This window comes from Nicotiana tabacum, chromosome 19, assembly GCF_000715075.1.
Source record: "Nicotiana tabacum cultivar K326 chromosome 19, ASM71507v2, whole genome shotgun sequence".
Classification (NCBI taxonomy): Eukaryota; Viridiplantae; Streptophyta; class Magnoliopsida; order Solanales; family Solanaceae; genus Nicotiana; species Nicotiana tabacum.
In genome coordinates, this window is record NC_134098.1 from 112,911,914 (window position 1) to 112,931,418 (window position 19,505).

The 19,505-nt window shown below is 36.9% G+C and overlaps 2 protein-coding genes across 2 annotated transcripts; one reads left to right on the forward strand and one right to left on the reverse strand.

Annotated features, from left to right (window-relative positions):
• The first annotated feature begins 9,338 nt into the window (after nucleotides 1-9,338).
• LOC107825682 (SUN domain-containing protein 1) lies at nucleotides 9,339-15,050 on the forward strand. The gene is made up of 2 exons (XM_016652568.2): nucleotides 9,339-10,554; nucleotides 14,460-15,050. Exons 1-2 carry the CDS (start codon nucleotides 9,460-9,462, stop codon nucleotides 14,754-14,756), a joined length of 1,392 nt encoding a protein of 463 aa, XP_016508054.1. The 5' UTR covers nucleotides 9,339-9,459; the 3' UTR covers nucleotides 14,757-15,050.
• Nucleotides 15,051-16,115: 1,065 nt separating this feature from the next.
• LOC142173665 (putative B3 domain-containing protein At5g66980) lies at nucleotides 16,116-19,266 on the reverse strand. The gene is made up of 2 exons (XM_075239280.1): nucleotides 19,105-19,266; nucleotides 16,116-16,367 (listed from the first exon to the last, which is right to left on the reverse strand). The coding sequence occupies exons 1-2, from the start codon at nucleotides 19,264-19,266 to the stop codon at nucleotides 16,116-16,118; spliced, it is 414 nt and encodes a 137-aa protein (XP_075095381.1).
• Between the last annotated feature and the right edge of the window lie 239 nt (nucleotides 19,267-19,505).

The following is a 19,505-nucleotide window of genomic DNA, read 5'->3' on the forward strand; positions in this document are numbered from 1 at the left end:
TTATATGTGTAGAAGAAACCCTAAACGTGTGGGCCGGGTCCTAGTCAAAACCCGGAACGAATTAAGTCTTCAAAAACTCGGATTGGACCTGGCGTTAGGCTGGCCTCGCCAGGCTAAAGCCTGGTCCAGCCTGGCGTTAGGCTGGCCTCGCCAGGCTAAAACCTGGTCTCTCATTTTCACTGTTCTCGAGCACACTTTCAACGTTTAAGTACCCCTTTTGCTCTACTTTCATCTCCAATTCACCTACACATGAAATATACTCTCTTATGCACAAATAAAGTGTAATTTATCATTAAAGCATGTAAAATGCAAGGCACATAATGTACGAAACTATGGAATTATAGCCACACATCAATACCCCACACTTAAACATTGCTCGTCCTGGAGCAATCAAACTACACTTATGGATGCGGCCTTTTTAAGCAATTCTCCTAGCTCATTACACCAAGAATTTTTAAAATAGTTTAAGCACACAAGTGTGACATCCTCGCCTCAAGATTCGACTCACAAATACCATGCCTTATTCACAATTCACTTACTTACTCTAACATGGATGTCAACAACATTACCTTTTCTTTATGAATCATGTGCCCTCACCCAATCAAAGAGATTAGTTCCACACACAATGAATTTTAAGACCGTAGGAACTCTATATAGGAAGAATTCACTCGCTCTCAGAAATAACATTCATATGCTACAAAAGATGCACCATAGGCTTGCCCGTAGTGTAATACTCTACTAATCGAGTTTATTCAGTCTAAGATCAAGTAGGACTTTCATTGGTTGTAATGTAGGTTGCGGGCCGGGTAGGATACATTTGGATATGAGTGACTACACCTCCCTTAAGCACTTCAATACATATACTTTAACACACATCCCATACTAATGCCAAACCAAACACTCCACCTTCACTTCAATTTATATTAACTCCATATATTTTTTTAACCACAATTACATCAAGAGTCACCACTATCAAGGAATATTTTTCACAACAATATAGCTGATTTTTCTTTTCTTTCTTTTTCAATTCAAGTGACTCTTACTTTTTCAAAACAGTGCATCTTTCTCCTTATTTCATTAGTTCCACGCCAAAGCCGAACCAACCACCCCACACTTTAACTTTTACAAAGTTCATAACAATTCAAGTGCTCATGAGAGGTGAAAATGTTCAAATATATGGTCGATTAAAACAAAGGGGTACGACTTGTAATGTGGTTACCAAAGAAATAAGATTATAGGCTCAACGGGGTTAACTACGGTACATAACATTTAGGTGGGTAAACTTTATATATCTGACTTAACAAAGAAACGCCTATATCACTTCCTAGACTGAACAATACTACTATTTTGCTTGCAAACACACGAGAAAAGTTCTAGACATCAAATGCAATGCATAGAATACATACAAAACCTCACACATACATGGTACATAACTCAATCAGGATTGGTTTCATCGCGACATTCCAGTCAAAGCAGTTAAGCAAATTAGGAATCTACGATTTAAGGCACTTATGCGAGAGTCAAAACCCGAGCCTAAGCGTCACAACCATATTACTAACTATTCTCATGGCATAACAAATCTAAGAGATATTACTTCAATTCAATTCATGGCACAATGGTTCATATTCCTAAAAACAAATAAAACTAACTACACCCGATTCAAACAAAATCCTTGGAAAAGAACCGCGACACAAAGAAAAACCAAGGGGGAATTACTACACTACCTAACAAAATAAAATCTTTTTGTCTTTTTTCCTTTCGACTTAAATCCCTCAAGAAAATTGTCTAATTGATCCATCGTTGGGAAAAGTCCAATCTTTTCTATTTTTGTTCTCTAAAAAAAAATAAAAAAATATTCAATTAAACTAACATAATTAAAATAGCATAGAAAGTTACCTAGACAATCTCCTCACCCCACACTTAAAATTGTGCATTGTCCCCAATGCACACCATAACTAATAAGAGGGTAAAAGAGACTCCATGGTAGGCCAAAGGCCGAAACACTAGCAACTCATGGGATACTCAGACTTCTTCCACGCTTGGTCCTTCGTGCGGGTACCTCACACTTAGTTCCAACTATCTGGTTTGTTGTTGCATCCTTCCAATAGCTTTGCTTTTCATGCTCCTAGAAAAGTAAAAATTGACACTACAAAAAATAATAATAAAATAAAAAATAAAATAAAGCAGTAAAGTTAGATTTCCTCCCAACAAGCGCTTGATTTAACGTCGCGGCATGACACGAATCACTTTCTGCCTCCACTTTGAACATATGAATTGGACCCCAAGTTTTGATTCTACTCTGTGATCATGCTCCTGGGGTGGTGGAATGAATCTGACTGGCCCAATAAAACAATGTAGTATTCTGCACTTTTTGGCCTTTAGATGATATGTGTATTCCCGACTTTCTCGCAAGAAGCATTTCAGAATGTAGGCGCTTTGATCCTCATTCCCTGACTCCTCAAGTGGCTCGGATGACTCTATTTCTATATCATCATCCAAACACAATGTGGAAAAATGCTTGGAGTGTGGACCAATGCGTTCAACTACATGAACATTGGGACTGTCTACATCCTCAACACTAATGACACTAGAGTCAACTAAATATGTATCATCAATGTCCTTGCTTGACTCTAGTATCTTTTTTACAATATCGGCATCCTCAAATTCTAGTTTGATTGATTGTTGGTGTTCTACTATGGACCCCTCTATTGTTACCTCAATTTCTGTATTTAATTCACGCTCTTCTTGGATACTATTCACAATATTGGCTTGTTGAGCATTAAGATCTTCAACCAGTTGATTCACTTGAACTTTCAAGTTGTGAATAGTTTTTCTCTTGCCTTTCTATCTGCAGCTCTCTTTTACTATTTTGTTCCACAAGGCACTTTAACATATCAAGGCACTTTTGCATATTACTGATCTCTTTCGGGTCATCATCCCTGGGTTCTTTGTTCCTATTAACTTCACAAGAAAAAGAAGAACCATCAAAGTAAGGGATTGGGGGAGGATAAGATATATAAGCACAACCATGAAAGTGACCATCTTGACCACTACACATATCACACGCATTCTACACATAAGATTGAGTTGATGCACATAACTCGCTTTCAAGAATATTTTGATAATTTTGCCATGGGTGATTTCCTCCACAATATGCATAAGGAGGATCAAAAGTAGAATTACCAGCATCAAAACTGTCATAATTCCAAGATGCCATGTTTCTAAAATCAACAAGTAAAAAAAAAAAAAATACAAGAAAAAAAAAGAAAAAAAAAGTTCAAACTTGCAACCTAGCAATACGTACACCTACATTTATACCGTTAGATCCCCGGCAACGGCGCCAAAATTTGATCACGCCCAACTATGCCTTATAAAAAGGACTAAGCAGTCGTTGCAAATATAATCCGGTTTACAAGTCCGGAGTCGAATCCCATAGAGAACTAAGGCTTAGCTACAGCTGTTCAATATTGCAAAGAAACACAAGTTCGAATAATTTCCTAATTATAAAGATTATAATGTTTGTTTTTATCTAATTAACTAACAAATACTAGAAAGCACTAAAACTATCAATTAACATGGATGAAATTATAGACATGACTAAGGAGGTCTAGAGTTATAATTTCCCTAATTGTCAGAATCTTTTCCGCTACGTTTTCTACAAATTTGCCTAAGTCTTCTCTATCGACCATGAGCACTCTAATTGTCGTCACTCTTTTCCGAGTAATTACCATAATTTACTAGACATATTCTCCCAAATTACGCTAGCTAGCATTAAGCACAGCTCACTCAGATCGCACCAAGGTTTCGTTATCCCTAATTCCACCTTTAAACCTCCGTATTGATCCCTCATATACGTTTAGGAGTGATGTTGTTCAACAACTACCTAAATATGCACTCTCTCCCGAGTAATATATACTAAATAGGCACATCTAATTGAGAGCCCTTCAATCAACCACAAGAATAATATAGTTGAACAAATAGAGAAAATACTACGACAAATCTATATTAACATAACAAGAAAATCATCCCTCAATAGGTTCCATCAAAACCCTAGATTAGAAAGTTAGCTACTCATACTTATATTAACAATATCCCAAATATTTTGCATAATTAAAATACAGAGTAAAGATGAAAAGATGTACAAATAGATGATTCTAACTCCCAAGAGGTGATTCCACCAGCTCTCCTTGCCTCTAGCTTCCCAAAAACGTGGCTGCTGATAGAACCCCTTTGGCTGCTGAAAACCACCCCCTTCCAAGTGGTGTTTTAGGTCTATTTATATGTGTATAAGAAACCCTAAACGTGTGGGCCGGGTCCTAGTCAAAACCCGTAACGAATTAAGTCTTCAAAAACTCGGATTGGACCTGGCGTTAGGCTGGCCTCGCCAGGCTAAAGCCTGGTCCAGCCTGGCGTTAGGCTGGCCTCGCCAGGCTAAAACCTGGTCTCTCATTTTCACTGTTCTCGAGCACACTTTCAACGTTTAAGTACCCCTTTTGCTCTACTTTCATCTCCAATTCACCTACACATGAAATATACTCTCTTATGCACAAATAAAGTGTAATTTATCATTAAAGCATGTAAAATGCAAGGCACATAATGTACGAAACTATGGAATTATAGCCACACATCAATACCCCACACTTAAACATTGCTCGTCCTGGAGCAATCAAACTACACTTATGGATGCGGCCTTTTTAAGCAATTCTCCTAGCTCATTACACCAAGAATTTTTAAAATAGTTTAAGCACACAAGTGTGACATCCTCGCCTCAAGATTCGACTCACAAATACCATGCCTTATTCACAATTCACTTACTTACTCTAACATGGATGTCAACAACATTACCTTTTCTTTATGAATCATGTGCCCTCACCCAATCAAAGAGATTAGTTCCACACACAATGAATTTTAAGACCGTAGGAACTCTATATAGGAAGAATTCACTCGCTCTCAGAAATAACATTCATATGCTACAAAAGATGCACCATAGGCTTGCCCGTAGTGTAATACTCTACTAATCGAGTTTATTCAGTCTAAGATCAAGTAGGACTTTCATTGGTTGTAATGTAGGTTGCGGGCCGGGTAGGATACATTTGGATATGAGTGACTACACCTCCCTTAAGCACTTCAATACATATACTTTAACACACATCCCATACTAATGCCAAACCAAACACTCCACCTTCACTTCAATTTATATTAACTCCATATATTTTTTTAACCACAATTACATCAAGAGTCACCACTATCAAGGAATATTTTTCACAACAATATAGCTGATTTTTCTTTTCTTTCTTTTTCAATTCAAGTGACTCTTACTTTTTCAAAACAGTGCATCTTTCTCCTTATTTCATTAGTTCCACGCCAAAGCCGAACCAACCACCCCACACTTTAACTTTTACAAAGTTCATAACAATTCAAGTGCTCATGAGAGGTGAAAATGTTCAAATATATGGTCGATTAAAACAAAGGGGTACGACTTGTAATGTGGTTACCAAAGAAATAAGATTATAGGCTCAACGGGGTTAACTACGGTACATAACATTTAGGTGGGTAAACTTTATATATCTGACTTAACAAAGAAACGCCTATATCACTTCCTAGACTGAACAATACTACTATTTTGCTTGCAAACACACGAGAAAAGTTCTAGACATCAAATGCAATGCATAGAATACATACAAAACCTCACACATACATGGTACATAACTCAATCAGGATTGGTTTCATCGCGACATTCCAGTCAAAGCAGTTAAGCAAATTAGGAATCTACGATTTAAGGCACTTATGCGAGAGTCAAAACCCGAGCCTAAGCGTCACAACCATATTACTAACTATTCTCATGGCATAACAAATCTAAGAGATATTACTTCAATTCAATTCATGGCACAATGGTTCATATTCCTAAAAACAAATAAAACTAACTACACCCGATTCAAACAAAATCCTTGGAAAAGAACCGCGACACAAAGAAAAACCAAGGGGGAATTACTACACTACCTAACAAAATAAAATCTTTTTGTCTTTTTTCCTTTCGACTTAAATCCCTCAAGAAAATTGTCTAATTGATCCATCGTTGGGAAAAGTCCAATCTTTTCTATTTTTGTTCTCTAAAAAAAATAAAAAAATATTCAATTAAACTAACATAATTAAAATAGCATAGAAAGTTACCTAGACAATCTCCTCACCCCACACTTAAAATTGTGCATTGTCCCCAATGCACACCATAACTAATAAGAGGGTAAAAGAGACTCCATGGTAGGCCAAAGGCCGAAACACTAGCAACTCATGGGATACTCAGACTTCTTCCACGCTTGGTCCTTCGTGCGGGTACCTCACACTTAGTTCCAACTATCTGGTTTGTTGTTGCATCCTTCCAATAGCTTTGCTTTTCATGCTCCTAGAAAAGTAAAAATTGACACTACAAAAAATAATAATAAAATAAAAAATAAAATAAAGCAGTAAAGTTAGATTTCCTCCCAACAAGCGCTTGATTTAACGTCGCGGCATGACACGAATCACTTTCTGCCTCCACTTTGAACATATGAATTGGACCCCAAGTTTTGATTCTACTCTGTGATCATGCTCCTGGGGTGGTGGAATGAATCTGACTGGCCCAATAAAACAATGTAGTATTCTGCACTTTTTGGCCTTTAGATGATATGTGTATTCCCGACTTTCTCGCAAGAAGCATTTCAGAATGTAGGCGCTTTGATCCTCATTCCCTGACTCCTCAAGTGGCTCGGATGACTCTATTTCTATATCATCATCCAAACACAATGTGGAAAAATGCTTGGAGTGTGGACCAATGCGTTCAACTACATGAACATTGGGACTGTCTACATCCTCAACACTAATGACACTAGAGTCAACTAAATATGTATCATCAATGTCCTTGCTTGACTCTAGTATCTTTTTTACAATATCGGCATCCTCAAATTCTAGTTTGATTGATTGTTGGTGTTCTACTATGGACCCCTCTATTGTTACCTCAATTTCTGTATTTAATTCACGCTCTTCTTGGATACTATTCACAATATTGGCTTGTTGAGCATTAAGATCTTCAACCAGTTGATTCACTTGAACTTTCAAGTTGTGAATAGTTTTCTCTTGCCTTTCTATCTGCAGCTCTCTTTTACTATTTTGTTCCACAAGGCACTTTAACATATCAAGGCACTTTTGCATATTACTGATCTCTTTCGGGTCATCATCCCTGGGTTCTTTGTTCCTATTAACTTCACAAGAAAAAGAAGAACCATCAAAGTAAGGGATTGGGGGAGGATAAGATATATAAGCACAACCATGAAAGTGACCATCTTGACCACTACACATATCACACGCATTCTACACATAAGATTGAGTTGGTGCACATAACTCGCTTTCAAGAATATTTTGATAATTTTGCCATGGGTGATTTCCTCCACAATATGCATAAGGAGGATCAAAAGTAGAATTACCAGCATCAAAACTGTCATAATTCCAAGATGCCATGTTTCTAAAATCAACAAGTAAAAAAAAAAAAAAAAATCAAATACAAGAAAAAAAAAGAAAAAAAAAGTTCAAACTTGCAACCTAGCAATACGTACACCTACATTTATACCGTTAGATCCCCGGCAACGGCGCCAAAATTTGATCACGCCCAACTATGCCTTATAAAAAGGACTAAGCAGTCGTTGCAAATATAATCCGGTTTACAAGTCCGGAGTCGAATCCCATAGAGAACTAAGGCTTAGCTACAGCTGTTCAATATTGCAAAGAAACACAAGTTCGAATAATTTCCTAATTATAAAGATTATAATGTTTGTTTTTATCTAATTAACTAACAAATACTAGAAAGCACTAAAACTATCAATTAACATGGATGAAATTATAGACATGACTAAGGAGGTCTAGAGTTATAATTTCCCTAATTATCAGAATCTTTTCCGCTACGTTTTCTACAAATTTGCCTAAGTCTTCTCTATCGACCATGAGCACTCTAATTGTCGTAACTCTTTTCCGAGTAATTACCATAATTTACTAGACATATTCTCCCAAATTACGCTAGCTAGCATTAAGCACAGCTCACTCAGATCGCACCAAGGTTTCGTTATCCCTAATTCCACCTTTAAACCTCCGTATTGATCCCTCATATACGTTTAGGAGTGATGTTGTTCAACAACTACCTAAATATGCACTCTCTCCCGAGTAATACATACTAAATAGGCACATCTAATTGAGAGCCCTTCAATCAACCACAAGAATAATATAGTTGAACAAATAGAGAAAATACTACGACAAATCTATATTAACATAACAAGAAAATCATCCCTCAATAGGTTCCATCAAAACCCTAGATTAGAAAGTTAGCTACTCATACTTATATTAACAATATCCCAAATATTTTACATAATTAAAATACAGAGTAAAGATGAAAAGATGTACAAATAGATGATTCTAACTCCCAAGAGGTGATTCCACCAGCTCTCCTTGCCTCTAGCTTCCCAAAAACATGGCTGCTGATAGAACCCCTTTGGCTGCTGAAAACCACCCCCTTCCGAGTGGTGTTTTAGGTCTATTTATATGTGTAGAAGAAACGCTAAACATGTAGGCCGGGTCCTAGTCAAAACCCGGAACGAATTAAGTCTTCAAAAACTCGGATTGGACCTGGCGTTAGGCTGGCCTCGCCAGGCTAAAGCCTAGTCCAGCCTGGCGTTAGGCTGGCCTCGCTAGGCTAAAGCCTGGTCTCTCATTTTCACTGTTCTCGAGCACACTTTCAACGTTTAAGTACCCCTTTTGCTCTACTTTCATCTCCAATTCACCTACACATGAAATATACTCTCTTATGCACAAATAAAGTGTAATTTATCATTAAAGCATGTAAAATGCAAGGCACATAATGTACGAAACTATGGAAATATAGCCACACATCAAGTATAAAAAGATGCAAAGAACAAACATATATAAAGTATGTTGAATTTAAGAGGAGATTAATTCTCCTCATTCAAGCAACTATACAAAGTATTGTTTATAGATCGTAATATTTGTTGGAAGCAAATAAAATTACTATCAAATATATTTGGAGGGAGACATGTGCATACTTTCTGAAGAGTGAAGAATACAAGCATAAATAAGATTGATAATTCGGAGAGTGCGCTTTAGAAAATGAAGTTTCTTTAGGAAATAAAGTTTTTTTCACGTGATTTAAAAAAAGAATTTAAGAATTTTATTTAGTTAATTTTCTTACGTAGACTCACCAACAAAAAACAAATTAATCTCCAATTCAAACAGCCGTTTAGACGGAAAAAACAGCCTCGTCAAAATTTCAACTTAAAGGGACGCCTTTAAAAGTCAAAAGGATCGAACCGGTTCATTTGAATTTCACTCCCACTTTGAACTTGAAGTCTTCACGTCCCTCCATTATCTCTCCAAATTCCCTCTCTCAATTTCTAGGGTTTTCTTGAGATTTTTTTTGCAACAATGTCAGCTTCCACAGTATCCATCACAGCCAATCCAGCCTCGGGCTCAACCCGTCGCCGAGCCGTCGAGAAGAAACAACCCTCCGCCCTAGATTTAGCCGATTCCAACTTAGCGACCGCCGCCGCTGCTGCCGCGGCCGATCCAATTTCAACCCCCAACATTTCCTTCAGAAGCGACGGCCGAGATGCGATTCAAGTGGTGAAGAAACCTTTGCCCAATACAAATGCTCCCACATCCTCTACTCGCCGTGCTAGCGGCTCAGCAGCAGCAGCAGCAGCGAAGAAACCCTCGAAACCGCCTAAGCCTAGGTGGTTGACTGTGGTTAGTGTATTCACTAAGAATTTGTTGCTGCTGCTTGTTTTAGTTGGTTTAATTCAGATGGTCCGTAGACTTGTTATGAATTCGAATAATGTTAACGACTCTGATGGTCTCGCTGTAATTTCTGGGGATTTTGAGGGAAAATTCGCTGAAATGGAGTCGTTTGTTAAGAAAACTACGAAAATGATGCAAGTGCAAATCGAAGTAATTGATCAAAAACTCGATTCAGGGATTAGGAATGTGAGGGATGAGTTGAGCGTGAAGGTGCATGAGAAAGGGGAGGAATTGGAGTTGAAGTTGAAGGAAGTGAGTGGCAGAAGTGAAAATTTGGAGAAGTTGATGAATGAATTTCGAGAGAAAGATTGGGTGTCCAAGGACGAGCTAAATAATTTATTTGAGGAGTATAGGAAGACTAAAGGTGACACGGAAGTTGATGATAAGAGTTTGGATGAATTTCGGGCATATGCGAGAGAGGTAGTGGAAAAAGAGATAGAGAAACATGCTGCTGATGGATTAGGGAGGGTGGATTATGCATTGGCTTCGGGAGGGGCTCGCGTAGTGAAGCATTCAGAGCCATTTATTACGAAGTCTGGTGGTGGTGATGTTTGGAGTTTGTTAAACCGGAATGCAGTTAGTAATGATGCTCAGAAGATTCTTACACCCAGCTTTGGAGAACCTGGTCAGTGTTTTCCCCTTAAAGGGGATAGGGGCTTTGTCCAGATCCGACTCCGGACACCTATTATACCCGAAGCTGTCACCCTGGAACATGTTGCAAAGGTAACACTTTTTCCATTGGATAGTAGTGATGATTCTATTGTATCATTTTTTCTTTCTGCTTATGGGGATGCTGACTGTTTAGTATGATGCGTTTATCTGAGCTTCATGAGTATATGTGACTTTTTATGTGATGAGTAACTCAGAAAGCATGAATTTAGGAATCTTCTGACATCTTAGTCATTATGAGCACAATTGAATTTGAGCATGACTTTCAGATTTCAATTGAAATTGATCGGTCTGAGCCTAGGTTGGGTCAGCATGAATTGAGCCTTTTTGTGCCTAGACAACATATTTGAATATGTTTATGGAAATTGAGAATATCAAAAGAAGCACAAGTAGATTATATATAAATGTGTACAATTAAAAGTAAGTTTTCCAGTTTTAATCAGAATGAAAGTATGTTCCATCTAGTGTTGCTTACTAATTTGCATGCTTCATAAATTCACCTCAAGCCTCCAATTAACGTGCAACTTAAGTGTAAGGACTCGAAATTAGAAAGTGCATGCTCAGGCAAGGCCTTAGTGAGTCTTCTCTTTCGTAGTAAGAGTTTTTTTTTGTGGGGGGTGAGAATCTTTAACCTAGAAGCGGCAAGCCCGTCCTACCTCATGTTTGTGTTTTTAATGATCGAGGGATATATTCTACAATTGGCATACCCTGCATTCTAATGAGAGGAGCTTTATCTGGAGATACTATAATGCTTGTATATATTCCTTTTATTGGAATGTAACTTGGATAACTGATTGGACTGATCCAAAACTGATGGTTTGGGCCCCAAACTAGGCAATTGTTGGCTGGAAAATTAATTGAAGATTAGTGATAGATCGCAGGTGAATGGTTTTCATACTAATCAGTCATATCGGCACTATCAAGTATTCTGCTTTAGATACACCTGTAATAGCTGAGAGTTGTTCTCTTCAGTACATCCTCATTTGCCTTCATTGTGTCCCTCTCGTAGCCTTTCACCTCTGTTTTCACATACATACCTGAAAATCCTGTTCATCTCTATCTTTTCCTTTCCTAGCTATGATCATTTGAACTAATATATTCAATTGCTTTTGCATCCACAAGTGTGATTATTATGGCAAACTTTCTCCACTATATGGTTGTTTGCTTATGTTTGTGATAGGTACATACGTGCAGTTATGTGTTTATATTTATAAGTTTATGTCTGTTTGTGTTATTTTGAAATGCCTGGGTCTTTTTCAGTTTCTAGAGCCCTGGAAACCTTTAATCTGCCAACTATACCAGATAACTGCGCTAATCTTGACCCGGGCACATGACTGATTCTGTTGGTATCCTCTCATATTGGATCATTATGGTTTGATTGCTGAGAATTGTCTGGGGTAGGTTCTTACCCAGACCAAGATGTATTCTGTTCTGTGTACTTTTGCTTATCTGTTCATCATTGTTTTTGTTTTGCTTGCCTATCTTCATCATTTGATCTCTTCCATTATTTAAAGTGGACCTCGATTTCTGTCCATTTCTACTTTTTAAGTGATACTTGGTAGTCTATTTTGTTTGGATAATTCTCCAGACTTGCTTTCTTGTCTACTGATCAGTAGCATGACTATAGAAATCACCTGTCCTGATTACAGTGTGCCTTTTTGGCTCTAAATTGGTAATAACATCAAAGAAGGGTTTTATCCCCCACCTGATCAAAAAAAAAAAGAAGAGAAGGGTTCTATCCCCCATTTCTCAAACGGTTTTATTGTCCATTTTACCTTTTGGTGAACATATTGAAAAGTTTCTAGACGCCTTCTTGAACCTTTCTACTTTCTCATTGTTGAAGTGCCCGATCAGCCTATTTTAGTTTCTACTGTTTCTTTAGTGCACCATTGTTCTCTTGAGAACAAGTACTCCAGCCATATCTTTAGTTCTTAATTTTGTTGATATCCGTGATGATTGGCCAATTCCGTTCTCATTGGTGAATATGTTGAACTGTGATAAGTGAATATTATTAGTTACCTAGGTTTAGTGAGCACTCATGCTTTGTTACAAATGTTATTTACCCCCTCTGTCTCAATTTATGTGAACCTATTTGACTGTGCACGGAGTTTAAGGGAAAAAAGGGCAGCCCAGTGCACTAAGCACCCGCTATGCGCGGGGTCCGGGGAAGGTCCGGACCACGAGGGTCTATCGTACGTAGCCTTGCCCTGCATTTCTGCATGAGGCTATTTCCACGGCTTGAAGCTGTGACCTCCTGATCCCATGGCATCAACTTTACCAGTTACGCCAAGGCTCCCCTTAGGATTTTAAGGAAAAGGGAAAACTTTTGTAACTTGTGGTTGTAAATTATTTGTGTGACTATAAAATCTTTTGAAACGCGTGGTGAAAAAATTCATACCATTTGTGTGGTGGTGAAATCTTCGCATTAAGGGTGATATTGGAATCCTAAAATTAAGAGTTTCCTTATTTCTTTCGCAAACTATTTTTGTGATGCTTCATACTTGAGACCTGAACTCTAGCAATTAGGGTGAACCTTGAGCAAGAATTCTTACTCTGTTAGATTGAATAGAAGGCTAGGAGTTTCATAGCTCTAAGCAATGTACAATATTATGTTGACCGTAGTGTTATCAAAGGCGAAAAGCGCAAAAAAAGCTCCAAGGTCCGTTGGGGCTTTAAGCGCAAATAAAGCGTGGACTTTAATGTAAAAATGCGCAACTAGAGAAAGAGTAAAAATATGTATATGTAGTCTAACACCAATAATTATAAGCATGAATAACAAATATATGGACAAAGAAATTGGAAAAAATTATGATAAGGTGAAGTATCAATTATTTAGTGTCGTCTTTTCGGGATTTCACTCATTGGCAAGGAAAAGTATGGTTTAGAGCCTTAATGCAACACTGAAGCGCCCACAAAGCGAGGCGAAGCGCTCAACATAATTTGAGCCTCGCTTCAGGGCTTAAGCGCGCCTTTAACAACACTGGTTGACCGGTCAATAATTTTAACCAAAGGTCTTAGGAAAAAGATTTATCAGCAAAAGTGTGGCATGAAGTAACATGCGTGTTGACCTTGCTGAGCAGCTGTAGACCTTAAATCACATTTTTTGAGATATTTCAGTGAACGGTCCTAATGGCTAATGTAGGATGAAACTGTGTGAACAAACTATCACATTTGGGAAGTGAATTTTCATGAGACATGGTATGAAAACATTGAACAAGTTTTGTGTCCATTGGACAGAAGCATATATTTGTAAGTACTATCACATTTGGGAAGTGAATTTTCATATTGAACAAGTTTTGTGTCCATTGGACATAAGCATATATTTGTAAGCATTCTGCATGCTCCCCCCCCCCCCCCGAGCCGCACAGACTGATTTTTCAAACACTTAAATTGAAAAATTCATAGCGACAAGTTTAATGGCCTATTATCCACCTAGTTTCAAACCATGGGCCGCAAGGTCTTGGAGATTTCTTGGTTATCAAAAAGAAAGTTTCACCATGTTTGCTATGTATCAGTACTTGTCCTCTTTCCCACATTTTAGCTTCGATTATTTATGACCACCATGAAGTTTTGATTTTTCTGCCCACTGTGTCTATCCTGCTGTGATTAGCACTCTATTGATGCTAGTGAATTTGCAGCGCCACTTAATGATGCAGTATTGCAGTGTACTTGATGAGCAATTTATATCATTAACTTGCTATATGTTGAATGATTTCTTGTGCTCCGACACCTAAGGATGTGGCCTTAACTCAATAAGGGACAAACACTAGGTGATTTCTTCCTATCTACCTAAGCCTAGGTGGGCAGAGTTACTCGGTACTTGTGTTGGCGGGAGGTAACAGGTAACCGGTGGAGCTTCTGCATACACCACACCTTATCACAAAAAAGATTTCTGGTTCTCTGCTGTTATGCTTCTTAGGTATCCAAGGTACTAACAACTCCTGGATATTTTTGAACAGAGTGTTGCTTACGATAGGTCCAGTGCTCCGAAGAACTGCAGGATATCCGGATGGCTTCATGATAAAAAGGAGACTGATCTAGCAGCTGATAGCGAGAAGATGTTCCTTTTGACGGAGTTCATATATGATCTTGACAAGAGCAATGCTCAGACTTTCAGTGTTTTAGAATCTGTAGGCTCTAGTGTCGTTGACACAATCCGGTTTGATTTTACGTCCAACCATGGGATACCGCACACATGCATTTATAGGTTGAGGGTACATGGCCGTGAACCAAACTCTTTGGTAATGCAGTCTTGATGGTAAAATAATATAAATTATTTTGACATTCCTCTCCTTAACAATGTAGTGCTTTTGTGTCTTTCTGGTAGAACCCAATCCGACGTGTGAGTTGTAATCTTTTGGCTAAGTATGGATTTTAAGATCATTCTCCTCTGTCATTGACCAGTACTGAGTTGGGGCTAGGTGTAAAAATGTCTTGTTCCTTTCAGCTCCCGAACTGTAAAATTGATGATTTGATTCCCTTGTATCTTTTTTTTTTTTGGAAATGAGATTCCCTTCTATGCGATGTAAAGATTATGACTTTCCTGTAAACCCTTTCATTTTTAGTACTTGTTTTCTTGACAATCTTGCTTTTAGAGATGCGAATTTATGCTTTCTAAATCATTACAACATTGTCTCTTCTTCTATTTCTTTTTCTTTTTTGGTGGTGGTGTAGTGGGGTGGGATGGAGCGATTGAATTAGTCCCACCTTGTACTGGAATAAACGGCATAAGAGTCATTCATTATGGTTCAAACTTGATGAATTCCTTGTTGAGTTACCGGGGATTATTCTCCATTAAAGAAAATTGGTAAAGAGGGACAGAGAAAGAAACACATACTTGAAGGTGATCAAATTAAAATCATGGACGTTATATTGCTCGACTTTTGTATGATGTTTGTATGCTTCTAAGCATTATCACATGTATTAGACTTTATGGGGAGATTGAGATATCAATATTATAAAATACATCTCAGCAGCAGAAGAAAGTGTCAATATAGCAACAGGAGCGAAGTTTTGCCGCCTTCATTCATCCGGTTACATAAGTCGCATTGAATCTCCTTTTTTCTTTTGCGATAGCATATAATAACTTAAGAATTCACGTCTCCTTAAGCCACTTCTGATGTGCTTTCCCCTCAAGAGTACTTACGATTATTATCAGTGTCATTGAGGGTCACTATACTAAATAGCAAAGCAGAGCCCTATATCAAGACCTTAGCTTTTAAATAGGATGCCTTTTTTTCTTTTCTCATCAGATTGGCAGTGATTTATAGAAGAAATTTCAAAAACGGTAGGTTCTAGGGTACATAGAATTTATTTCTTATTGGCTTCTTTTAACCTGAAAGCGATGTCTTTTGTGTGCAGAAGGGGGAAGGAGATACGAAAGCTAAAAATGGTAACTTTGACATCTACGAGGTTAAAGGTATAATGATCTCTTTCTTCTCCAAAAGATCTCATTTCTCTGTTTGGATAAAATATTGGAGCAAAAGAAATCCTTTTTAAAGATATCTTCTTTTTTGATAATGATGATAACTCAAAAGATACAGTGTCTTAAGTTTACAACATTAACTATATATCAAAGAGTCTCTTCCTTCAATATTTTCTATAGCAATAGGCACTCATTCCTTGCAACCATTTGAGCCAAGTACTTTGACTGTGAAGGAAGAGTCCTCTTCATATCTGAAAATCAAGAAGTAGCCACCCTTCACATAGTGATAATTGATAAAATCTTCCCATCCTTCTCTAATAAAAAGTAGTCCATCTTCTGTCTTTTCCACAGACACATTCCAAACATGCCCACACAAGTCTTTAATTGTGGTTCTTTCTTTGATAGTTTCCCCAAATTTCCTAGTGAAGTCCTTTGATAATTTCTGTAAAAACCAAAGTGTTAGACCTTTTAAATGTTATGCTTTGCAATACAAAAGGTTCACTACTAAAAAAACAGCAAATTTGCGACTGAATAATTGTGACAAAATTAAATCGGTCGCAATTTTCGACTGATTCGGTCGGAAACTTTATTAAAAATACATATTATTTTTTTTTGGCTCAAAATTATGGCTGATTCAGTCGCTCAATTACGCGGCAATTACCGCGAAAATATTTTTTATGGTTTGCGATTGAATCAGTCGCAAAAATTAAAATTTTAAAAAAATTAAATTAAATGTTTCAACCGATTTGATCGGAATCTTCAATAAAAACGAGGTCTGACTGGTCAACGGGATTTGCGACCGAATTAGTCGCAATTTGAAAGTTCAAATTTCAAATTTGCGACCGATTTGGTCGCAAATCTATTTTTAGTTATAGCCCTAGCCCATTTTTTCTTCTTTCTTCTCTAGTTTTTCCCTCTTTCCTCCCCTCTCCTTTTCTGCCCCCACCCGCTATATTTCTTGATTTTTTCTTGATTCTTCCCTCTAATCTAACCATATAAGGTATGATTTCCTCACTCTCCCTCTCCCTCTCCCTTTCCCTCTCCATCCTCCACCCCACCTCACCCAAATCGTTTGTTCCCAAGTTGTTTAACTCATTTTTGGTGCAGGAATCCGGCTGCTCATCTCCCCTCCGGTGGTGGTTCGGCAGCAGATCCGTTGGCCGTTTTTCAGGTTTTTTTTTTTATTAATTTAGCAAAATAGTATGTATAAATTAGCTATATAATTTGCAATATAGTATAGATAAATTAGCAATAATTTTTGCAATATAATATGTATATAGTGACTTGTTAAAAATTTACTTGTTTAGATTAATTAGCTATTTTTTTTTCTTTTTAGTTAGATGTTCTTGTGAAAATGGCTAGTATACTTGTATGTATCCAATAGTAAATCAAGAAAAAATTTAGAATAATTTGGGTATGTTCTATAAGTATGGAATTCTTGTTTATATAAAAACAACTTAAGTGTTAATACTTCTTATAATTTAGGTTATAATAGTTAAAGTTGAACAATATTTTAAAGAGTTAAAATTTTTATACATTCAAGTTATGTTAGTTAAGAAACAACTTAAGTGCTAATACTTCCAATCGTCCACCAGCAACATTATTCACTGGGGCATCAGTTTCCCAAGAATACATAGAAGCTATGCGTCAAAAAGTGGATCAAATGTCGCAAGAATTTCAAGCAACTCATGATTTGATCCAAAAATTATTAAAAAAGAAAAGCAAGAAAGGAGCTGCAATTGAGTCTGAGGAGGAGACTGATTCTGAATATGCTATTTGAATGTTTTAGAGTTGAAATTAGAGATATGTTTAATTTATGTTGTTTGATAGTTGGTTGTTTGATTAGTTGGTTGAATTGTTATAAATATTACTGTTCATTTTGTAGTAAAATATTGAATTTTGGATTGTTAGGTGTTTGGTTGGATGTTTTATTTGGCAGGCAGTGTAATTAGAAATACAGCAAGATTTTGCTTTAAAATGCTTAGATTTGTTACTGAATCCGTCACAAATTTCACCAGGAATTACCCAGATTTGCGATTGATTCAGTCGCAAATTAAAAAATTAATCAATATTTACGACTGTTTCAGTCGGAATAATTAATTAAAAATTAATTTTATTTCTAATTTTCCGACGAAATCAATCGGAACTTTTTATTTATATATTTTTTTTAACTCTGGTCAGTGACTGAATCAATCGCTAAATTTGCGATTGATTCGGTCGCAAATGACTTAATTTCAAATGTCCCCATATTTTTCAGTTTGCGACTAAATCTATCGCCAATTTTCGACTGATTCTGTTGCAAATATATTGCGACCACGTGTTCTCTGACTGACACTTTTCAGTCGCAAATCGATCGAAAAAACACAATTTTCGATCGATTTGCGACTGATTTGACGGTCGCTAATTTATTATTTTTCGACCGATTTGCGACTGATTTGACCGATTTCAGAGGTAGCATACCAACTCAAAACTGTAAGACATCTCTATGTTCGGCGTTTATTCAAAAATAGGAGAAAATTTTTGTCTAATATTTTTCCTTGAACCAAACGCCAAGGGTCTATAGAGGCCCCCACCTATGAGATCACACTAGGTTTGTTGTTGTTATTGTATTTTGAGTTTCGTAAAAAACTAAATGACATGTCTCTAATAGTGTTTGGTTGAAAGAATTTTTTTGAAATAATTTTAAAAGTTATTTGAACTTTTTTCCTTCTAAACCTTAAGTTTTAAACTTTTACAGATCATTCGAGCTCTAATTTAAAATATCAAGAGATATTAAATTGTGAACCCCCAAATTTAAAACTCCAGTAACTTCGTGCTAAAAATATCTTAAAGTTAAATTCATCAAACTTAACTCGTGAATCTAATGTGGACACAAAATCACACATAAAATGTGCAAATATGTAACCCTTCACCATTCTTCACCCCACACCACAAGCAAATCTCACACACAAATACTGGGACATATATATATATATATATGCTGATAAAAAGGAAATGCACGCGTATATATTATAATAACACAACATGTAGTAAATATACATCAAGAAGTACACAAAAATAAAAAAACAGAAACAAATACTTAGACAACATCGTTATATATTCATCGACCTACATTATTTATGAGCAGAAATGGTTCAAACAATACGAAAATATATGTGTTAAGTTCGAGAAATTAGTACAAGTTGATGAGAGCTGCGATGAGGATCGAAGAGCTTGAAGAACTCAGGCCTGTCCAGTGAGGAAGAATAGGAGGAAGTTGAGATGATGAGTTTTCGTTGATCTTCTTCTTCTGAAACCAAAGGCTGCTTCTTCCTCGGTCTTCCTCTTCCCCCTTTCTTCATTCTTTACTTCTTTAATTCTAACTAATTAAGAATAAAAATTGGACAGCTTTAGAATGGTTATTTATTTATATAGAGCTTCAAAGAATTACAAGGAAAAACAACTTAATGAGAGAACGGTATAAAAGTTAAAAAGAACACAGCTTATTAAAAGACCTGTCAAACTAGAATTTTTTTTGATTGATTAATTACTACTATCTCTGACGTTTATATTTAGTACGATTGCAGAAGGTGGGAAGGAG

Excerpts from the sequence above, each read along its gene's own strand:
- LOC107825682 (XM_016652568.2), top strand. The coding sequence starts at position 9,460 with ATGTCAGCTTCCACAGTATCCATCACAGCCAATCCAGCCTCGGGCTCA. Across the intron at positions 10,555-14,459 it reads CCCTGGAACATGTTGCAAAG|AGTGTTGCTTACGATAGGTC; the intron begins GTAACACTTTTT and ends ATTTTTGAACAG.
- LOC142173665 (XM_075239280.1), bottom strand. The coding sequence starts at position 19,266 with ATGAAGAAAGGGGGAAGAGGAAGACCGAGGAAGAAGCAGCCTTTGGTT. Across the intron at positions 16,368-19,104 it reads ATCGCAGCTCTCATCAACTT|AAATTATCAAAGGACTTCAC; the intron begins GTACTAATTTCT and ends TGGTTTTTACAG.